At 42.0% G+C, this 22,743-nt stretch overlaps 3 protein-coding genes across 3 annotated transcripts; 2 read left to right on the forward strand and 1 right to left on the reverse strand.

Moving 5' to 3' along the window:
- The first annotated feature begins 559 nt into the window (after window positions 1-559).
- LOC138593174 (archaemetzincin-2) lies at window positions 560-5,728 on the forward strand. Its single transcript, XM_069664059.1, has 7 exons — window positions 560-578; window positions 1,089-1,377; window positions 1,592-1,765; window positions 1,929-2,057; window positions 2,324-2,487; window positions 2,659-2,835; window positions 3,871-5,728. The coding sequence occupies exons 2-7, from the start codon at window positions 1,089-1,091 to the stop codon at window positions 4,027-4,029; spliced, it is 1,092 nt and encodes a 363-aa protein (XP_069520160.1). The 5' UTR covers window positions 560-578; the 3' UTR covers window positions 4,030-5,728.
- LOC138593170 (monocarboxylate transporter 7-like) lies at window positions 4,410-13,763 on the reverse strand. Its single transcript, XM_069664056.1, has 6 exons — window positions 13,649-13,763; window positions 9,755-9,995; window positions 9,505-9,648; window positions 9,263-9,391; window positions 7,171-8,172; window positions 4,410-5,390 (listed from the first exon to the last, which is right to left on the reverse strand). The coding sequence occupies exons 2-6, from the start codon at window positions 9,990-9,992 to the stop codon at window positions 5,083-5,085; spliced, it is 1,821 nt and encodes a 606-aa protein (XP_069520157.1). The 5' UTR covers window positions 9,993-9,995; window positions 13,649-13,763; the 3' UTR covers window positions 4,410-5,082.
- arsg (arylsulfatase G) lies at window positions 13,461-22,725 on the forward strand. Its single transcript, XM_069664057.1, has 11 exons — window positions 13,461-13,523; window positions 14,953-15,192; window positions 15,262-15,497; window positions 19,027-19,141; window positions 19,252-19,398; window positions 20,634-20,833; window positions 20,939-21,019; window positions 21,106-21,214; window positions 21,457-21,577; window positions 21,664-21,754; window positions 22,137-22,725. Exons 2-11 carry the CDS (start codon window positions 14,966-14,968, stop codon window positions 22,415-22,417), a joined length of 1,608 nt encoding a protein of 535 aa, XP_069520158.1. The 5' UTR covers window positions 13,461-13,523; window positions 14,953-14,965; the 3' UTR covers window positions 22,418-22,725.
- Window positions 22,726-22,743: the final 18 nt, after the last annotated feature.

The following is a 22,743-nucleotide window of genomic DNA, read 5'->3' on the forward strand; positions in this document are numbered from 1 at the left end:
TTAGAATAACCCTGCGTTAACGTGTTGTTGGAATAATCGGATAAACGAATTTCCGACTGGGAAATTTCAGGCGAAGGCTCTCTGAAGTCGGAACATCTCGGAAAATCGGAGTACCCGACTGCTGTGTTGACAGACTTAGCATCATATTTCGCAGACACATGGTGGATTAAGTAAATGTTGGCTTGGTGGTGGAAAAAAACTTGGCTCATTCGTCTAAGGTTGTAACAATTATTAGCTGTCCCTTCACAGAAACAAAGATTAGTACTGAGCAAAGAAATATTACACATCTCACAAGTGGCTTCCATATAGTTCCCACAGAAAAGCACATGAAAACACCGAAGTCGGAAGGACGACTTTACAGCTCTGAAACCCCGAGCATCCAAGGAGCACGTGAATGCAGCGTAACTGTGGAGTGGATACGATTTCCGGGGTCAACATCAGGGTGAACCACTTGTCTGCGTTTGGGCTTTTTATCTACATTTTTAGCTCCCCCCCCCCCCCCCCCTTTTTTTTTCGTGGCCGAGAGGGATTTTGAAAAAGTCTCGAGGACTGTCCTTTCTGTAGTTGTCGAACAGAAGGTTTGTGAAGCATTGTATGCTGACTAGGGTTTAGAAGTGTTACAACTTCGTCAGGTAATTTATTGTCAGACAGCATTAGAATGGATATGAAAACTGTCTTTCAAGGCAGGTTTCACAATTTATCTACTTACAAATTTGTGCACTTGTGTGGTCCTCTGAACATGTATGTACAAAGCTATTAAGCAAACATACATATTTTCGTGTTGACACGTGTTATTTATAGGTGTCTTTAACTAATTCTATAGTTTTTATGTAACATATATGCATTTGCCTTTACTAGCGTCACATTTTGGCTCCTACAAAGGTGTATATGACAGAGCGTAGGTATAACTAGGACACATTTGCACAATGCAATGTTAATTGTACAGCTTTAGGTAGAGAGGTAGAGGGGGTCAGACACTTAAAATTGTAGCAAGGAACAAATTATCTCTGTTTTATAACAAGAGCTTTTTGTACATTTCAACTTGACTTCATCTGCTACAATGTTAATGCTGTATGTCTCCCATACAGATGAAGGTGATCCATCACTCTGTGAAGACACTGCAAACAGCTTTGATCTCTAAACGCCAGGACTTGGTTACACTTTACAGCAAGTACTCAAAAGAAGAGCGTCATCTTCTGGAGGAAGGATTTCACTCAGGGCAGCCAGGTTCCCTTTTCAAGCCCATCACGGTACACTCTGACTCAGACTGGATCGTTGCTCACCCTGAGGAGCCTCAAGACTTTGAGAGCTTCTACATAGACCCTTATCGCAAGACCCCTGATGCGAGCCACAGAACGATTTACATTCAAACCATAGGTGAGTATGTCTGTGGCTCGTGCATTTACAGCCAATATTTGTTTGGGACTTGTGAAGTGTGTGGGTGTGTTTAAGAGACACTTATAGATTTTTTATATTACATTTTTTTAATGAGAAGACATCTTGCATGTTCATATTTGCTATTTCTCAAAGTCTGCGCAATAAAATATAACCCACTAGCACTTAAACTATGTAATATATGCGTTTCTTGTAGGTTCCTTTGGGGAGGTGGGGGCCCAGACAGACCTGTATGTTGAGTGGCTCAGAGAATACTGCCAGGCCTTCTTCTACGGGCTTTCTGTAAAGTTGCTGCCTGCAGTTACTGTAGCAGAGACAAGATGTTCTTTCAGGGTTAACAGTAACTCACACAACCTGCAGATCCTCACTGGTAAGTAAGAGATCTGGAGCTAGCCTTCAGTGTATCATCTCGGTTGGGAGGTTTGAGCCACTCTCCCGGTAGTAATATAAGAAAAAGAGGGGTAAAATGATGAGAAACTTGCCTTTAATATGCATGATAATGCATTGTTGTTATTGTTTTTCTTGGATTGTAGGTGACCTGTTACGATTCCTGGAGAAAAGGAAACCGAAAGATGCTTTTTGTATTGTTGGAATCACAATGATTGACCTCTACCCCGAAGACTCCTGGAACTTTGTTTTTGGGGAGGCTTCTCTCCGTATGGGTGAGATTTTACTACAAAGCCTTCACAAAAAAAAATCTTTCTCTGTCACTATTAAAAAAAATAATACCACACTCAAATACCCTTAAATCGACTGTTGAAACACTGATATGTCTAGGGCAAGCTCAATATGAAAGAGGAGAGCGTCAGTTGCCAGTCAGCATTAGTCCCTGGTGGTGTAATGTGGTTGAGCTGCCACTAGATGGCGCTAAAGTGCTTCAAATACAACCCAGAAGATTTTGTTATGGACAGTCTGTCCTGTTTTGCAGGAATGGGTGTTTTCAGCTTTGCCAGGTATGATGACAACTTCTACAGCAGGACTTACTCTGGGAGGCTGAAGACACGGCTTAAGCCAAAGCAGGGGGACTACTCTGTGTTCGACGGATACTACACTCCCCCCATCAGCAGCACCCTGCTGCTTCGATCCTGCCAGGTTACTAACAAAACACAAACACTCAATGTTGGTACTATGGACCTTGAGTGGTCTTGCTAAAGGCCCTCCATTCCTTTTAACAGTACTGCTGATAAAAAACTCAATACTGTTTGTTTTGTGGTTGTTTTTTTTGCTGTCAGAAAACCCTGATGTTAAAACCTTCTTTTCTAGACAATGACTCATGAGATTGGACACATGTTTGGAATAAAGCATTGCCAGTGGTTGAACTGTGTCATGCAGGGCTCGAACCACCTGGAGGAGTCTGATCGTAGTCCCCTGGATTTCTGTCCCGTCTGCCTCCGCAAGCTGCAAGTGGCAGTCGGCTTTAAAATAGCTGAAAGATACAAGGTAAAATACATTTTACATAGGAGGAACCCTGGTTAGGATGATAATATATTAAATTCATCTTTTGCATCATAAAGTGCAAGGTTTTTTATATCAGTAGACTGTAGTATCAGGTAATAAGCTACCTTATTACATTGGCATGTGTTACTATATGATAGTAGTTGTTTTTCAATTCAATTCAGGCAAATATATTTATAACGTTACTTCTCAGTGTGTCTCTCCACGGGTGCGACCATTGTGTGACATCAGGAATCTGATTCTTGTGAAGTCGGGTTAGATGAATCTGCTCTGAGTTCACAAGCAGGAACACCGACTTTGAATGGCGTTCCAGAGCAATTTTTCTAGTCGGAAAAACTTGAGTTCCTAGTTGTGTGGAACACAGCACAAGCCTCATATGCCAAAATAATCCAGATTATTTCCACCCAGTTTGTAGCACCAAACATGCAAAACACTGAGACACTAGACACTGAGTATCTAGCTTCTGTATCGTGACTTATTTCCGAGTGAAACAGGACGTGCAGGCGGGACATATCATTAGAGGGATTTGATTTGATCGTTGAGAAGTGGGCGGAGACAGACGTTCTCCACAGTGCAGTAGCTAGCTAACTGACCGAGCGTTCTCGGTGCTCTGCGGCTAAATGTTGCAGATTGATTGGTTAAAATTGGTTGGTCCTAGCATACGTAGGCACACGTTATATTTTGTTTTACAGGAAGAAAAAATGATCGGATTATGATATTTTGAGAATACGAAGAAATTGAATTTCTGTGTTTTTTTTGGCCTATATTGTCAAATAGATGCACAATATTACCGGCGATGTGATCTAAAAGGATTAAAATGACATTTTTCATTTCACCTTGACTTTAAAGTTTTGAGCTAATACAAACTGAGAGAAATATAAGAATTTATTTTGCTTTGCAAATTAGCGCCCCTGCTTTAATGACTGAGCGATATTAGAACAATATCTCTACAATCATTTTTGATGAGGTTTATGAACAGATCAGTTCACTAAAGGGACGGGTTATTTTTTTGTTCAACAGGCCTTATTGTACTGGATGGAGGAGGATCAGAGTCAGACATCCAGACCAGAGGAGGTCTCTGCCGCTCAGTCTGTGCTCCACTTTCACAAACCCACTGAAGCCTTTAACACATCCAGACTGTGGCTCCGCAGGTGTCTACACATACTGGAAAATAAATGACCGATAGTCATTTGGAGTAAATCTGGATAATGATTGGGACTCGTTGCGCTTTACATTTCTGCTGCTTTATAATCACAAAACAAAAGCCTTAGTATGTTGAAATGTGTATCTGAAAATAATTATATCTAGGAGAAAATGCTCTTTACAGCAGGACTGTCGAGGAATTATGATCATTTATATTGAGCAGTTCTGTATGAAAGATGCAAAATATATTAAGACATGTTTAAAGGTGCACATGGGTACAGTAAGTTGCCTCTGAGCATTCTGGGACTAAATCTTTAACATATTTTGAATTGAATTGAATGTATACGCGAGCAGTTGAATAAGTTTGATGTTAAAAAAAAAACCAATACACATAATTAAGAGGTTCAAATCACGTTTCTTTTAGTGTTATTAAACACATTTTCATTACAAAAATAGCTTGAGTCTGACATAGTGCATCTTCAGCATGGAGACAGTTTGACTTAAAAAAAATACTTTTAATCACATGTGATCACCTGAGCTTTTATTTTCTATAACACACGTTACAGATTTAGTGCAATGTATTGCTCCTGCAGCTTCATTTTCATCACAGTTTTTCTCTGGTTACCAATATGGGTTTGATCCCCAGCAGTTAATTAGTTGATCAAGTAACAGGGTTAAACAGTATATTGGAATAACTAAATCTGAGCCACCTCCATTAACACTGGATCACTCGTGGTCCATTTACAATGTACTTCCCCAGCCATATCTCACACCATTGTTTCTTAAAGCTGCACTTTATCAAATCGTACTCACTTAAAGCTAAGTAATAATTATTTTAATGGTATTGACTCTAGAAAAACACTGTTTGGTACTTAAGGTATGTATGGCACAATGACTATGCACATATTCTGGCCTTAAAGCTCCCCACATGGCTCTCTCAGCCCATAAAATAACGCATCATAAACACTTAATATTGGTCTTTCTCTTCACTGTATTATTGTCACGTCAGCAGTTCCCAGCAGTAGTCTTTGAAAGCCTTTTATCCATAAATGGCTTGATCCTTTTTAACCCTTATACACCGTTATCATCTTAAGCAAAATGTATAACCTCCGGGTCGTCTTTTGTGGCCTCCGCCTCGCCATGAACTGAAATGTCATCCACTTCAGCGCAATCCACAGCACTGTCAGTTCTCCTGTCTGGTGTTTGCGCTGCATCCTTTTCCTCTGTGTCCTTGTCTCCTTCATGTTTGTCTTCCGGGTGTTTTGAGTTCCTCCTCCCACAGATTACTCCCCTCTTAGCAGGTTTAACCAAACCCAGGAACACGGCGCTAATTGCCATGCCCACTGCACACGAGTAGAAGGCTGATCCGTAGTTCTGTGTCACATCCACCAGCACACCTGCGGATAGAGGATGAGTTAAAGAGGCATTAAAGGACCACTCCGACAATTTCAAATATGCAGTGTACAAGACGTTACTAGAAAGAGGAGGGTCTAATGAAAGGAGTTACCCATTTGCATTGTGGGAATTGTAGGATTCGGTTGGAGTGTATGATTTCTTTTAGCATGACCCACACTAAGGATTAATGATATCTCGGCATCTGTTGCATCAATTTTGCCCATTCTTCTGTTTTAATGTGTCTCTCAGTGTGTTTCAAATTTACATCAGTGAGCTTAGATACTAAAAATGGAGATGCCCTTTAAACCAGCAAACAGCTGTACCAGACGAAAGCTTTAAAATCAGCAATAAATTAACTATTTGTTTCCTTCCTGATACTGATTCTGACTCTCCATTTTAAAGAGTTGTGTACGACTCAACCTGTATAGATGTGATGTGGTTGATATTGTATTGCCTGACACATTACACTGAAATAATCCTAGCCCAAAAACCAGCTGAGCTAACGTTAGCCAATCTTGACTTCCTTAGCCCCCCTCCTGATGTCCTGTGCCTGCCAGCGATGGTCATAGAAACCTTGTTTTTAACAAGAAACTGCCTTATTTATTTATTTTTTTTCCTTTTTAAATGATCTTAAGTTTAAAAAAACAAACATCCTTTACGTGTGTGACGGGAAAAACCTGTTTACTGACATTTTGCTTTGACTAACAATACAATCGGCGCCAGCATCGCACTGTTGTTGTTGCTATTGTCACGTGATAAGTACTGGAATATCAGTTACTCTTTAAGACTCTAAAAAGTAAATTTTTACATTTTTTTATGGGGGGGAACTCATGAATTATGGCATATGGTGCATTGTCTGGCTTACTCGCCACATTACCACATTTTGACTGTATTGGATTTACGATTATTGGTATTAGAACTAGGGCCATAATAATTATAAATTCGACCCTGATTATGATTTAAAAGGTAGTTGCTGTTCTATAAATAGGATTTTATGTCATAGGACTAACATCAGATGTTACATACGTATAGCTCCAGCCTATATTACATGGTACAACTATCATTCTAAAAATACCTTAAAACAGCATTTTTGCATTCCAGCCTTAAAGATTTAATCTCAAAGATCTCAGTTTTGTTCTCTTTGGCAGCACCTTCTGGCAAGTGTTGCATGTGTGACGTCCACGGTTGGCTCTGGTTGTAACTCTTGATTTTCCTTGCTGACGGTCGCTTTCCTTTTTAGACTGTTTGCTTCATCTGAGCGTCGAATTTGTTTCTTTTTCTTTGGATTTTCACTTATTGTTGAAGTTGTATCTGTAGTCATCCATCTTTTCTTTGTTTGTTCAGCCATAGTAGATTACTGTTTACTCGCAACACTTGCAGAGACCGGAAAAGCAGCCGCTTAGCTGCGCCTACCCTCTCTGGCAGACCAACCACTGCTGGCTGATGGAAAACCTTACTATATACTGCAAATGCAAAGGCTTTCATCAGTGGGCCATAGGCTCAATCATCATTGTGTTACCTCATTTGGCGACAGATAGAGACTTAACAGACATTTATTTAAATGAAAATCTGCAAGATTATTACTTTCTAAGTCTTTGAGTCTTTCTTCCTGTCTAGCTTATCATCTTTCAGCTTAGAGTTTAGTATTTACATCGTATCTGTTTAAATCAATGTAATATATCTAAAACATGAATGCTCTGTGGGTACTCAGATGATAAAAGTTGTCATAAAGTGAAACCATAGTCATCGTTTATAATCTTTGCACGACAAGACAACTCTTACCTCCAAGGGGCGGTCCAGCCAGCCCAGCAAAGCTCTGAATGAACACATAAACACCAGCAGCCGAAGACATCCTCTCTATGCCCACGACGTCATCCTCAGCCAGCATGGGGATGTGTGTGCACGCTAGGGTTCCCATAAAGATCCCGTAAAACACGCAGCACACAGCCAGGCCGTAGAACTCAGTAACCAAAGTAAATCCCACCAGATCAGCAGTCATGAAAACGACACACGCCAGAAGCACGAGCAGCTTCCTCGTCCTGAGTTGCCTCCGTGTCAGGATCCACCCGATGGCAAATCGGCCAACGATTTCAGACGCGGCCATGATGGAGAGCATGTAAGTGGCGTGTTCTCGCTCCACACCTCGACTCACACTCAGCTCGATAACGAAGAGCTGAGGGGCGAAGAAGCCGAGCGTGACGAACAGTCCAAACAGAGAATAGAGAATGAAGCTGCACTCTCTGAGGATGGAGAAATCCAGAAGTTTTGTCTTCTTTGCTGATAGCTTATCGTTCCCTGGTGTCTTTTCATTTGTCACCAATTGTTTGTCTGCATCTTTGTTGTTTTTCTCCTGCGTTTCACAATCTGTAATCTCTCCCACACTGTTTTCCACAGACGGCCGCTCTGTCTCTGCCCTTTCTTCTTTGTGCAGTAAACTCTTCTCCTCTGGGCTGCTCTGGTCAGCCTCCTTTAGCGACTGGACACCAGAGTCTCCGGTGCTCACAGAGGTTCTGGTTAGCTCATTGTCCTGACTGTAGGTATTTTGTGCATGTGAGGTATTGTTCATCATAAGGTCCTCTGAGTTTTTGCCCTCCACATTGTCCTTGTTACTGAGGGCTTCCAGTTCCTTTGGGGACGTTATGTCAGTCTCTGCCCCGTGGGACGCTCTGGGTTTGATAACGATTGGCCGAAGAAGAATACCACAGAGGATGAGGATGCTCTGCATGGCTCCTATCGCTGCGATGGTGCGTCGCCAGCCAATATGGTCTCTCAGTGCAGAAAAGGCTGGGGGCAAAAGTAGGTATTAGGTGAGGGTTCATCAATGAAATGATTTACCACTATTTCAGTATGTGGTGTTCAAGATTTTGCACATAGAGCACTTGGAGATTCACATTGGCAGTCAGTGGTACACATGGTTCTATATTAGGACAAGGCTAGCAATGTTCTATAACTCTGTTATTGTCAACAAGTCTAAAAATAGACTAAAATGTTGGTCTGTCAATACCTGTCTGTGGCACATAGCCCAAGCCAATTGGTTTAGGATAAGTACAGTTTGGTTTTAGCTGTGCACTGGAGTGTTTATCTAACATATGATAAACAGGAGTAAGTAGTGTATTTTTAGGGACTATTTACCTACATTTACCTACACCTACAGTACATTGAGTATTTATGGGAGCAGGGTGGTCTATGTGGGATTGACCCAAAATAAAAATGTCCAGGTTAAGTAAGAAACATAACACCAAGTGCAAGTGTGGCTGTTGATGTGTTTTTTAAAGTTTTTGGACCATTACACTGGGAATACTAGTTGGATACATTTTATTGTTGGTTTTAGTCAATGACTGTATATATAGATGGACGACGCGTCTTCATCTGCTCTCATTGTAAAAAATTAAAGCCAAAATAGCCCCGTAACGGGTGCATCCTTTTGACAGCATCAAATAACCAATTAAAACTAAACTTGTTACAAAAATGAACACTTGGTTGTAAATCAACATGATAAGAACAAACTATAATGACAGAAACCATGTTTGAGAAACATTTATTTGACGTGTATTTTGATTTTATAGTTTGACTCATGTCCCATCTGTTAACATGGAGGAGGCGGGCTTTATGACCTATACTGCAGCCAGTCAGCAGGGTGGATAGATAGGGTTTGGCTTCACTTTTAGGGAGCTGTCATGTTGTCCATCTTTTTATACAGTCTATGGTATAAGTCTTTTATTCAGCATCTAAATTTTCAGGGGTGTGTAATTTTTCTGATTTTTCTATCAGGGTGTTGAAAACTCCAGAACAAATATGGTGTCCCACCCTCCCCCAATAAAGCCTCGTCTTCTTCAGCTGTACACATAAATCCCAGTGGAAGCTCTTCACTCACCTGGTGCTAGGGAAAACATTGACAGGGACTCTCCAGTGGAGGCAACAGCTATGACCAGAGACCGTCGGCGACTAAAGTACTGAGAAAGGATGGTCAAAGTGGGCAGGAAGGTCAGACAGTAGCCAATACCTGCACAATGGAAAAGATGCATTGTTGTTAACTCTAGTTTCACAGAAAAATACATCCAAAGGTTAATTGTACTATGTGGTGTCTAAAAAGGGAAGAGGAAAGCTATACGAAACCTGCAACTATTCCATAGGTGATGTACATCTGATTGACAGAGTGGGTAAAGCTGGTGGCAATGGTACCCAAGGAAATAAGTAATCCTCCCAACATCACAACAAGCTGGAAGCCAAAGCGGTTAGTCATCACAGCAGAGAGAGGAGCTGAGGACAAAAGGAGAACACACATTTGTTTAGGGTGCATTCATTCTCACAACTTTATTGTCATTTTCAATCTATAGCTTTACTCAGCCACATGAACTGGACTCACCATTGAAGGTCATGACGAATACACAGATTGAAACAATCCAGGAGACCCGACTGTTGGTCTCTCCAAACTCGGCCATTAGGTCCTGGAGGAAGATGCCGAAGCTCTTGATGGTGCCATATGTGCAAATCCCTACGATGAAGAAGGACCCGGCCACCACCCATCCCCAGCCTCCATCAGGGGCCTCTGTGTACACATTGGGCCCAAGGAAACGCGGTCTCCTGAATCCACACTGTGCCATGGCCTGTAAAGTGGTCAGAGGTAGGTGAAACTATATAAAGAAAGAAATACAATGTGTGTACTTTGAGTGATTGAGTGACTTGAGTAAAATAAGAAAAATATGTTGACATATGTTCAAGCAGCTAAGAACCTTTAAGTATTGATGTGTCAGTTGCAAGTGGGTTGACATTAAGAAGCTGGCCCTTTAAATGTACACAGCAGAAATATTTGCCTGTAAAGATTTTAATTTTTATTTATTACCAGTATCATTATGTAGAGAGGATGTGCTTGTTACACAAAAAGGATAGGTATTCTTTTACATTCACTTTTTATTCATCCATATGACCGGATCTTCCAATGTATTAAATATAAAGAATATTGCATATTTATGTCTTACAACAAATAAGAAAATAATTAATAAACACATATTTATTAACGTTAAATATCTGTATGAGTAAGACATCTTATCACCTATTTCACTGAAATAAGCCGAAATTCCCATTACTATTTAAGTCATGTAGTGTGCTTGATAAAGCATGACTGCGCATTGAACGCACGCGCGTCGGATTTGTCCACTTTAGCCTAGCGCACACACGTAACAACTACTCGCCACAAATCAAGCTATATTTTTGTATTTATTCACAGAAACAGCAAATTACTCTAACACAGACATACGTACATTTTTGTAATTTTAAATGAGCCACATTTCTTGCAAGTTCAGCCGCAGTGTCCACAACTTTATGTAGAATTAACGAGTTAATAACTCGGATCAAACCTAGCTTAAAACAGACACTATCGAGCTGTGCGCTTGCCCGTTTTGTGTCATTAGCCTGTCGCGTGCAGTTTCTTCAGCTGTGAAGAAGATGGACTCAATGCGTCTGAAGGGTCTGGGGCGCATCTCTTCTCATCAGAGAAAGGTTAGGTAAAGTTACATGTGGAAAACCTTAACTCATATGATCCTTCCCCCTCTTTCCTGCTCTTTCAGAGGCAGGAGACCAGGAAGGCTCCAGGACCTCCCTCCCTCCTGCCTGAGAGTCTGTGCTGACCAGCTGGCCCCCATCTTCACCCAGATATTTAACAGATCTCTGAAGCTGTGTGAAGTCCCCTCCTGCTTCAAGCGCTCCACCATCCTCCCGGTCCCCAAGAAACCCTCCATCACAGGACTGAATGACTACAGGCCCGTCGCCTGTGGTCATGAAATCCTTTGAGAGACTGGTGTTGAGCCACCTGAGGGACATCACAGGTCCCCTGCTGGACCCCCTGCAGTTTGCCTACCGGGCAAACAGGTCGGTCAAGCACATCAAGCACCCGGACAATCAGTACTGACCCCCCCCCCCAAGGGTGTGTGCTCTCTCCACTGCTCTTCTCCCTCTACACGAATGACTGCACCCCAGGGGAGCCCTCTGTTAAACTCCTGAAGTTTGCAGATGACACAACGTTCATCCACCTCATCTGGGACAAAGACGAGTCCTCTGGTGTGGTCAGAACCACCTGGAGCTCAACCCGCTCAATACTGTGGAGACGACAGTGGACTTTAGGAGAAGCGCACCCCCCCCACACACACACACAATCCTCATCAGCACCGTGTCTATAAATGTGTAATAACCTAATCACGCGCATATGTGAGTTATACAAACATCCACTGTGCATGAGAAATATGTTATTTATTATTTGTTGTCATTGCTTAACTTACCCTCTTATCATGTATATATTATCACTACATCGAAGGTCAATCCACTTTCTCTGTAAATACTACACCCAGCTACCTCTTGTTCATAACAACCTGATCACAACCATATGTTTCTCTGCACTCTCTATTGCACCATGGCACTATTGTCTATAAGTGTTGTGTTTTCTTTAAATAATATATATATATTAATAATTTGTAAAATATTTTTGTATCCATAGGTCTGTATATAGTAGTATCAGATTTAGTTTTTAGTGTCTAAGTGTCTGTGTTACCTTTATTTAACCTGTCCTTGTTTTTAAGTTTAGTATGTCTGTTTATGTGTGTCTGTACTTGGATGTGCCCACATACCTGCCAATAAAGCTGATTCTGATTCTTATATATTACTTTTTGTTAGCCGCTTGCTTTTAAAATAAAGTTGTTCTGTGCATCACTCTAAACAAACACTGTCAGTGCTGTAACCAGAGATGGTGAAGAGGAAGAGAAGCAGAAAAGTTCAGGCCCTCTCTGAACAAGACTTCACCAAAGTGATTAATGCAGAAAGAATTTATTTGGTTTTGTTATCTACAGTGCACTTTGATTCACTTCAAAGTTAGAAACCTGTTGTGTAATATTCCCCCAAAGTCTTTTGCTCAAATTTCACAATAAATTGTTGTTTCTTTTCAGCTCACTTGGTCCTACACATACAGAAGTGTACGGAGTCCTGACGGAGAGGAAAGAGCTACTGCACATATAGTATGGGACGTGAGTATGTGTTGTACCTCAGTTGTTCCTGTCTTTCAAAGACAAGAGCTATAGTCATTACATTTGATTTTCCTATACTGCACTGGTACGTAGAGATTAGCGAAAAACCTGACTTTATATGTTACCTGGCATACACTGGAGCAAAATCACACTTGTGTCCTTGTATTATTTCATAAACCTGCTGTACAGTTTAAAGAAACACAGTTGCTCACGTAGCACTTAATATTTATATAAAGCAGAAGGAAAAGAATGGTGAGTGGGAGGGCAGATCAGGAAATTATACAGGTGTGTCTTGGCCGGTAACAAAAATGCAGTTTTACCAAGACAGTGCCTAGTTATTACAAGTTAGGAGGGAGCAGTCAATTGGCATGCTTGGCCTACTTACCTGCTAACAATACATTTTTTGCTAGTAATGAAACAGACTGATATTAATTCTGATCACTCTACATGACCTACAAAAGCAAACCAGACCATCAGTGACAAGATTGATTATTTCTATATAGTTATTTTTAATGTCTGAAATCACTGAAGCAGTTAACTGCACACTGCCTTTGTTGACATTTTCCAGGGCAAACATGTAAAGTGAGCAATATGACTGCTAAAGACAGCAGGATGAGATTTGAACGCTAACTGGAAAACAGTACCGCTTTTTGATATACTTTAATAAAATAATTTTCCTTTAAGTATTTACCTTTTTTGCCTACTATTTGAGAATAAAATGTTAAAGTAGTTGCATTAGGACCAAATTATTATTTAATTTTTTGACATAAATTAACTTAAGCTTAATTGCATAAAGAAACATTGTAGTTCTGTTATGAAGTAATCACAGCCAGTCCGTTCGTAGGCTACAAATCCCTTCCCTTGTTTTTTTTAATTAAATAATTTAAGACTTCACATACACACAAGGCACGTTTTGCTTTACTTTGTTGCCTTGGTAATTTGGTTTTAAAACGGCAATTTGTTAGCTTTATTTTCTGGTGAAGATGTTTTGAGGGGTTGGCCATTGAAAGCCGGAGCCATATGTCCGTCCTCACGCGGGTGACGCAACGCTCCCAGTCAGGCTGCGCCGCGGCTCGTGCTCTCAGTGCACACTGTGACTTTATAAAATGCTACAAACACTATGTAAGTACTTGAACGTCGCCTTGTCTGAGCCGTGTGTTAAATTTAAGAAGCGCTGAATGAATATGTAGCCGTATAGAGTTACTTTTCACAATTAAACTCACTCGTATAAAGAAACAGCGTCTCACCTGTAGCTATTATGTCAGACTGAAGTCCTTCCTTCGCTCAAATACTGCAGCGATAATCCCGTTAGTGTCGCGTACTGCGTGAATGAGACCCTGAACTTTACTTACACATATTCCCACGTGCATATGTCCGCAAACTCACATAAACGTTGGGAGACATACTACCATGCTTGTCTGTCCATGCTTGTATGCATGACACCCCTCCCTCCCTCCCTCCCGTGCAGGCAGGGGGGTGAAAAGGGTTAAACAGATCTGGATTTAGCCAGTTCTCTATCGACAGATCCGTCTGCTGAGTCCCTCACAACCCCCAAACTGTGGGGGGCAGAGTTGTTTACCATGGCTGATGTGTAGGGAGCGAATAGAAGACAAATTGTGGGGGAATGATTTTGTGGCTTTCAGATTTAATTTGGTATGACATATTTAATTAAATCAGAAAATAAGAACATTGCCGAGAGGAGTATTTGTCATTTATTTAAGGGTGCAGTCTATCAGCAAACTTAAATATTTCCAGTAGTTTCTTGAACTCCTTTACTTTGTACACTGTTTCAGTTTAATTCACATCCGGCAATGCTTCTGTTTTGACTAGGCTATTTTTGTCAATTAAGGTGTTTCTGGGCACGTTTAGCTTGATATACTGGTCTGGTGAAGGAGAGACACAATTTACAGGTGTAAACAGCTTTAGGCCAATCAAGAGTTCTCACCAGACCTATCTGATTTCATTAGCAGCACTTTTTTACCTGCCTTCAAGGAGACAGGTCATTGGGAGAACTTTAAGCACCACTTGTCTTACTTAAATGACATTAAATTGCTGTTTCTTTATTCTGTCAGGGATCATTTCTCCCAAATCTTTGAGTGTTTTCTAATTATTCTAAAGGAAATAAACTGTTTTGTTTGTGGCTCTGAGTTTGGTTAGCACCCAAGAGATACATATTAAATCATAGTCAAAACTGAACTGATACTGGTAGGACTTTGCAATACCCATCAAGTGAACATATATAGTCTCGTATTTGGTATGCTATTTTAGTCAACAGATTTGTGTTTTCAAAGCTTAAAAAAGTACAGAGTGTACCTAAACTCTACAGAAACAGATTTGTGGGGATGATTGCTTTGCAGATCCAAAAATACGATGTTTACTTCATTTTTGCATTACTTGTACGGTACAGTCAGAAGTACTCAAAGGGGAGAAGGACATTTAACATGTAATATGTTGCATTGTAGTCACAGTGTTTTGCAATGCAGTTCTGCCGATGGTTGAAATAACTGAATACTAGCTAAGAGTGAAAGATAACTCATGTCACTCATTCCAGATTTTGATCCAAAATGGCGGAGCCTCTCACCTGGCTTCTTCTGTCTGGGATGCTGATGTGTGGTCTGCTGTTCCACAAGCTGCCCCAACTTGGAGCCAGTGTTGATAACACAACAAACAAGCCGAATTTCATCATCATACTGGCTGATGATATTGGTTGGGGAGACTTGGATGCTAACCTGCCCGAGGAGAAAGCAATCAACACACCATACCTCAACCTCATGGCCGAGCAAGGACTCAGGTAGATCATTTATTAATCAGCCTCACACCTGATTTGTTATGTAGCACTAATGTCATTACTTTTCTCCAGATTGACAGACTTCCACTCTCCAGCCTCGACCTGCTCCCCGTCCCGCGCCGCCATCCTGACAGGCCGCTATGGCCTCAGAAACGGGGTGACTCACAACTTTGCTGTTGGCTCTGTGGCCGGTCTGCCTCTGTCTGAAGCCACCTTACCTCAGCTACTGCAGGGGGCGGGATACTACACCGCCATGATCGGGAAATGGCATCTCGGTCACAATGGACCATACAGTCCAACTAACAGAGGTAAGAGGGAGCTGGACATTCATCCTCCCAGACCCATGGGGACCCAACTAAACAAAAAAGGCACGTACAAGGCAGGAATATCAGAAGATTTGTGTGAATTTTCGTCAATCTAATCCATAATCTTTTTAGCCTAAATCATTAGATTTACTGTCAAAACTTGTTAAAATTAAAAGTAAGTAAAAAATTGGCTTCTGGGCTAGGGTTAGGGTAGGCAAACATTTCCAGCAGGAATGCATGAACCAAAGTTTAAGAGCAAAAATACCCTCTTCCCATCAATTATTAGCTGTGTTTTGATTCTGTTAACTCTGCGGTATCCTTTTTATAATCACACAGCCCAGAAAACAACCTATTTAAACCTTCAGGTGAGGTAAAACAGAGTGTTCTGAAACCCCAGGAAACCCTATAAGCTACAGCCTCAAGCTACAATAGGATAATTCATAGAGGAGGAAGATGTAAATAAGAGCGGAGGGTGACTGGTTTTAAGGTAAAACTGTTCAATGGTTACAGTCCAGCCTTGAGGATTAGCAAAGACGCATCAGCAGCATTGCAGGGATGCAAATACGGTGAAACAAACGAGCATTATTTATGAGTTGAAGGACATCAAACGTTTCTATATGCCACATAAACCAAAGATATACAAGCCAACACAATCATCTTTCTAGCCAACACGATTCTATCTTTCCAGTTCAGTGTTGTGGCGTCAGTTTTTTCTCTAGGTCATTCCAGCCACATGGAGCGTGTGAGCGAACCAGGGAACAGATTAAACAACAAACAACTGTCTGCAGCTGCGTCTTCCGAGACAACACACTCGCCCCTGACTCTTTGCCTACAGCTGACTCAACACCCCCACCCCCACTATCACTTACCCGTCAACCAAAGCCTTAGCCCCGCATTTATTCCTTCTTCACCTCAAACACCCTCTGCCTCTGATCCACATTATAAGATCTTCAGGTCTGTCCTCCATTATGCTGTTGTTGGCCTCTTGTTCACACATTTTCTAGTTCTTACAGAGCAGAGGACAAGGTGCTTACATACCTCCGCATGGACCATGTTTTTTTCTTTCTTTTTTTTGTTTGTTTTATAGTTGTGTAGAAAAACAAGATTAAAGTAAAACAAAAATACACATGTAGAAGTAAAAATGCAAAGTTGGGCTTTAAAAGAAACCCACCTATTATTAAAATCAAAGGCATCTGCAAAGTCTTAACTAAGTATTGATTCCCAGTTGCCGTTGCTTCCAGCTTGTGCAGGACCAACATAGAGATGTTTCGGTCCTGAACGATTCGTTCAAAAAGAACGAATCTTTTCAGTGAACGGAATGATCCGTTCACTTTCATGCATCAAAGTCGTTCCTTTCGTTCACTTGGCTCCGCTCGCGGCTCCCCACTTCTTGTTTTAGGAAACCAGACTGATTGATGTTAGCACGAGCCAATTGCGTTTCAGAGGAGGGCTGTTTGTATCACATCTAATGTATCAAATCACCATCATTGGTTAGGAGAACGACTGAACGTATCGCTTGACCGATCGTCTCTCTCTCTCTCTGTCTCTCCCTCGCTCTCGTTCACTGAACGAAGACCATTCTCGTTCACTGAACGAAGCGAGCGACCCGATTAGGTGCATCTGTGTATACAGGTCAATTCACAGATGTGTAAACCACTGACAGATGAACACAAACTAAACTTATTTTTCGTGAACGAGTGAGAGTGAGTGAGTCACTGAACGACCTGGTGAACGAATGTAATGAACGAATCGTTCAGCTGAACGAGATCCGAAGATCCGGGTCACTGAAGTGAACGAGAGTTGACATCTCTAGACCAACAATGGGCATAGCTGTCTGTTCAGTAGGTGGAAACCTGGTGAGGGATCACTGCGGGGTCCCTACAGTCATGACTCTGAGGCGCTAGTGTGAAGGGTGTTGAAAGGTGTGAAGCTCAGTGCAAACACACTATACAGTATCTTCACAGTAAAGTTCTTTGCATCAGATGCTATTTAACAGCAGCAGAGCTCCAGGGCATGATGACATATATTCAAACAGGAAAAATGCAAACTAATGTACCACTTGGTGTTTCACGTGCTGGTACAAGAACAACAAGACTAGGTCAAAACCTAGGCGTGTGCTTGACGGCTGTGGGACGTGTTCATTTTACATTTTAAATCAAATCAAATCAAATCAAACTTTATTTATATAGCACCTTTCATGCATAAAGAATGCAACACAAAGTGCTTCACAGAAAAATTAAAATCATATCACTAGAATTAAAAACATATCACAATAATACAAATACTGGAAACTTGCCCCTCCCGACCCACCCGCAGAGGCACACATGCACCCACCCACACACACAAACACACGCACTCAGGATAAAACATGGTAGAGAGACATGGCAGGACACTGAGGAACAGGTGAGGAAAACGCCACCTATGGGAGCCATCCGCATCGGGAGGGGTCACAGTCTACGCCCGCAGGGAGTGCCACCCACAGAGACCACCCCGACCCGGAAAGACCGGGATAGACTCTGCACAAAGTGGGCACAAAGTCCTCCGGGCCTGAGGGATCTCCAGGATGACGTCCCTGCGGGCAGACCAGACACAACTCCCAGTGTGGAGGGCTCCCATGAGGAAACACTGGAGCTAAAAAGTAAAAGGCTAAAAGACAATAAGATAGGCTGAGATAAATGTAAGAAATAAAATGATAAAAATAGAAAAAATAAGATAAAAGCAATAAAGTGCAAAAAGAATTAAGAATAAATCAATAAAATTATTAGATATTAAAAATAGAATAAAATAGTTAAAAGACCAGGATAAATCAGTTAAAAGCCAAGTTGAAAAAGTGAGTCTTGAGCTTCTTTTTAAAATGCATGAAAACAGATGAGAGTCTTCATGTTGCTGACACGCGCGTATCTCACGCAATTCACGCACCGAAAATGTAGAGAATAGAAGGTTCGCGCGCGGTTCTCGGCCAAAATACGCGGTGAAAATGAAGTGTGATGAGATCTCTTCCTTTTGCCTCTTCCGTATGCCTTTTCAAAGTAAAAGCCCGATCTGGAATTCTAATTCTTTGTACACAATGCTTTTATTAAGGCCGTTGTTGTTATTTATTTATTTTGTACTTTATTATGGCTCTGAAAGTACCGTCACTCACTCACTCACTCACTCACTCACATACAGACCCATGTGTAGGGCTGACCCTGGCGGTCAGCGAAAAAAAAGGTTTATAAGGTGCCTGGGAAGTGTTTCAAGTTAGATCACACTGTCGATCAGAGACACAGAGGTCGTATAAGATTATTTTAAGCCAGAACACACACCAGATTAAAGGTGATTATGATGTTTAATGGGCAAATCATGAGTAAAGTTAAAGCAGTTGGGAAAATTTATTATTTATTACAGTTTATTGTAGGAGATTAATATCATACAGATTGCTAAAACTCTATTTTGAGGAGTATTTTGTCTTGGTACCGATGTGTGTTTGATGTTCTCATGGTAACAAGTAAATACAGTTGTGTTCATGTCATGTTTATTTTCTCTCGAGCAGGTTTTGACTACTACTTAGGGATCCCTTACAGTAATGACATGGGCTGTACCGACAAACCAGGATACGACCTGCCTCGGTGCCCTCCCTGTTACTCATACGGGCCGCATGTAATCAGGTGTTGCTCTTCATTTCTATAATATATAAGACACCCTCTTGCCACCCAACCCTCTTCCAAATACCAAGAGATTTATAAAGTAAATATGCTCTATTGTTCTCGATGTGTAGACTGCAGAGGAGTGTACATGGAGGCTGTTACTCCAAAGTGGGCCTTCCTTTGATTGAGAACAGCAGTATTGTGGAGCAGCCGCTCGACCTGTGGACGCTCACAGAGCAATACAAGTCTGCTGCAACCAGGATTATTCACAACGCAAGGTACACAGCAGCTGCAAGCAGACACAGAGGACAACATGTTAGTTTATAGTAGGCTGTTAGGGAACAACCCATTAATACAACACATAATAAATCAAGAGGTCAAGAGGGTGGAGCCTCAGGCAGAAAGTCCAATTACACCTGACATTATACAGCATCATAGTGCTGTCATACAGACAGTTTATCTGATTACAGTTGATATTTAGAGCAGGTGTAGACCCTACTAGTAGTAATATTATTTACAGAGACCCATTCAAATAGACTATGAGCAAGTGCTTGATAACAGCTGGGAGGAAGTACACAGTATATTAAGTCTTCATACTTATTTAAATAAAAATGGTGGACAGCCATCTTCCTCGATTTGATGGGACGAGAAAGTGGGATAGAGGGAAGAGGAGCAGGAAGAGAGAGATCAACAGACAGAGCAACAACAACAACAGATAATACAGACTTATGGACCTTTTATGTCTTTATTGAGAGAGAGGACAGTGGATAGTGTCGGAAACAGAGGAAGAGAGAGTGGGGGCGACAGGCAGCAAGGGACCGAGGGTAGGAGTCGAGCCTGGGGACGCCTCATCGAGGGCTGAGCGTCTGTACACGAGACGTGCGAACTAACTGCTGAGCTAAACCGGGGCCCCACAATGTGTACTATTAGCAATGACAAGTTTGGTAATTACAATTTAAGTGTGATTGATAATAATAAGTGTAGCAGTTGAAGTCAAACAGGTCTTAATATTAGCATTAACAGCTACAATAATGGATATATTAGGTACATAAGGATTATAACAGTTATAGCAGTTGGGGTCAAAGCCTAAAGCAACACAACCAGGGGCTGATCCAAAGGAAAGTTTTAGCCTACTCTTAACAACAACAACCTAGTATGTGGCTGACAGCATCAGGTCAATGTGCGCTTTTGTGGGCAATGTGTTACAAGGACTGTGTGTGTTTGTGTGTTGAAGGCAGAGGAGGACAGCAGTAAACCCTGCTGTTTGCAGCTCTCTGTGAAAATCAGGCCTTCATGCTATAGCACGGGGTCATGTGAACTCATGCGGCGGTTTTCAGTCATGTGCTTCAAAGACCTAGAAGTATGCAGGCTTTGATTCAGTGAAGCCACTTCAAAGTCACTGATGCTCTGGTCCAAGACGTTCACATTCCTACAAAGAAAAATTAAATGGCAGCGTGGACTAACAAATTTCTGTTTATGTTTGTGTTGTCTGACATTCAACCTATCTTTGCAGGGAGCGAGCGCAGCCCTATCTCCTCTACTTAGCGTTAGCTCACATGCACGTCCCCCTGGCCCCTCCCCTCCCTCCAGATGCTTCTACTACTGACCGCGACGTGTACACGGCCAGCCTGCGAGAGATGGACGACCTGGTGGGGGCGGTGAAGAGCGCTTCTGATGACATGGACAAAGACAATACTCTCATCTGGTTCACCGGTTAGTTGGCTGGACTGAACTGTTCTTCCACACTGCTAATGTAATTGTTTCCCTAGAAATGTGTGTGTGTGTGTGTGTGTGTGTGTGTGTGTTTGTTGTTTTTAGGTGACAACGGTCCTTGGGAGAAGAAGTGCCAATATGCAGGAAGTGCAGGACCTTTCATGGGGAAATGGCAGACCAGCAGAGGTAAGAGAAATTAAAAAAAAAGTTACTGTACATGTTGTTGCTGTATGTCCTCATAGTCCTTATGTAACCCTCTGCTTCTGGTTTAGGTGGAGGCTCAGCTAAGCGCACCACCTGGGAGGGAGGTCACAGGGTGCCTACAGTAGCTTATTGGCCCAGGAGGATCCCTGCAAACACCACCAGCTCTGCCCTGCTCAGGTACTCCCATTTTACAGAGTACTTTATAGACCTCATGCATATGTAAGGAATTCATAACTAGCACTAGCAAGACTATAGACCATGCTAATGTAGCCGTTGTTGCCATAGAGTTGTGAGCCATTAGAGTCTCCTTATCAGGTGATTCAGACATGCACACATAAATATCACCTGGCCCTTGACAGAGGAAAAAAAAAAACAATTTGCACCACACATCCTCTCTTCTTCTCTTTCTGCTCCTGCAGTGGTATGGACATCTTCCCCACCCTTCTGTCCCTGGCAGGTGTAACTCCCCCCTCAGACAGACGCTATGATGGCATTGACGCTACAAATATCCTCCTACATGGTGAACAGACTGGTCATGAGGTACTAATCTTAAACTGATTTATGCACATATTTTTCAGTATTTGGAACTCCCAAGTTGAGATTAGCTCTTCTCTTCTTCCTTGTAGTTCCTCTTCCACCCAAACAGTGGCGCTGCGGGGAGGTTTGGTGACCTGCAGACAGTCCGAACAGGGAAACACAAAGCTTTCTACATCACAGGTACAATAAAGGTCACATGTGTCCACAGTGCAAAACGCAGCCTCACTACATTACAGTGTAGGCTACAGCAGTGTTATTACTGTAGTTCAAACTGTTGTTATGGCCTGCCACCATGATGGATGGTATGCATGACATTATGTCAAAATGGCGGTACCAGTCAAGTGGACTGTGTGTTTATCTCTGCAGGCATATTTTCTTAGCTTAAGTCTAATTGATAGCAGCTTCATTCTCATAGGGAAGCATCAAGCTGCATTAATATAAATATTTAAATATCCTGGCAGCTCTCTCTTGAATGAGATCCTGTGTCTTAATGAGAGCCGTCTAAAGGAAAGGAAAAGCATTTTTAAAAGGCTAATAAGAGAAACACATGTCTTCGTTTCAGGTGCAGCCGAGGCGTGTGGAGGTGCAACAGGAAGGCAGCAGCTCCATGATCCGCCGCTGATATTTGATCTGGACCGTGACGCGGCTGAGGAAACACCTCTGGCGGTCGAGACACCTGAATACAAGTCAGCAGCGGAGAGGATCGCCCGAAAGAGGGAGGAGTTTCTGTGGGACATCGCCACCGACCCGTCTGTGTCCGCAGCAGATTACAGCACGGACGATTCAGCAGCGCCCTGCTGTGACCCCGGACAGGCTGTTTGCCGCTGCCGCACGCTCGGCTGAGGGTGGGAAATCACACGCAAACACTTACACAAAAAGAGGGGAGCTCTGATGTAAGCAAACAGATGCGGAGACAGATGTCTCCTGTCGATGTGCTCAGCTGGTTGTTTGTTGAGCGTGTTGTTTGGGAGGGTTCAATGTCCAGATGCAGGAGGAGACATGCAAACAAGCACAGAGGGCAGAAAGGTGCTTTGAAGAGCTGATATTAAGAGGGAAAATAAGCCTTTAAGGATCAATTTTTTTGTAACATATTATCGTTGTTTTGTCTGTTAAACAAATAAAGTGTCACGGACCAAGCCTCTTTAAACAAACTTATAATTTTGTTCTTT

This window comes from Semicossyphus pulcher, unplaced genomic scaffold (assembly GCF_022749685.1).
Source record: "Semicossyphus pulcher isolate SPU_LCO1_2020_fin unplaced genomic scaffold, fSemPul1.0.p SCAF_16, whole genome shotgun sequence".
NCBI lineage: Eukaryota > Metazoa > Chordata > Actinopteri > Labriformes > Labridae > Semicossyphus > Semicossyphus pulcher.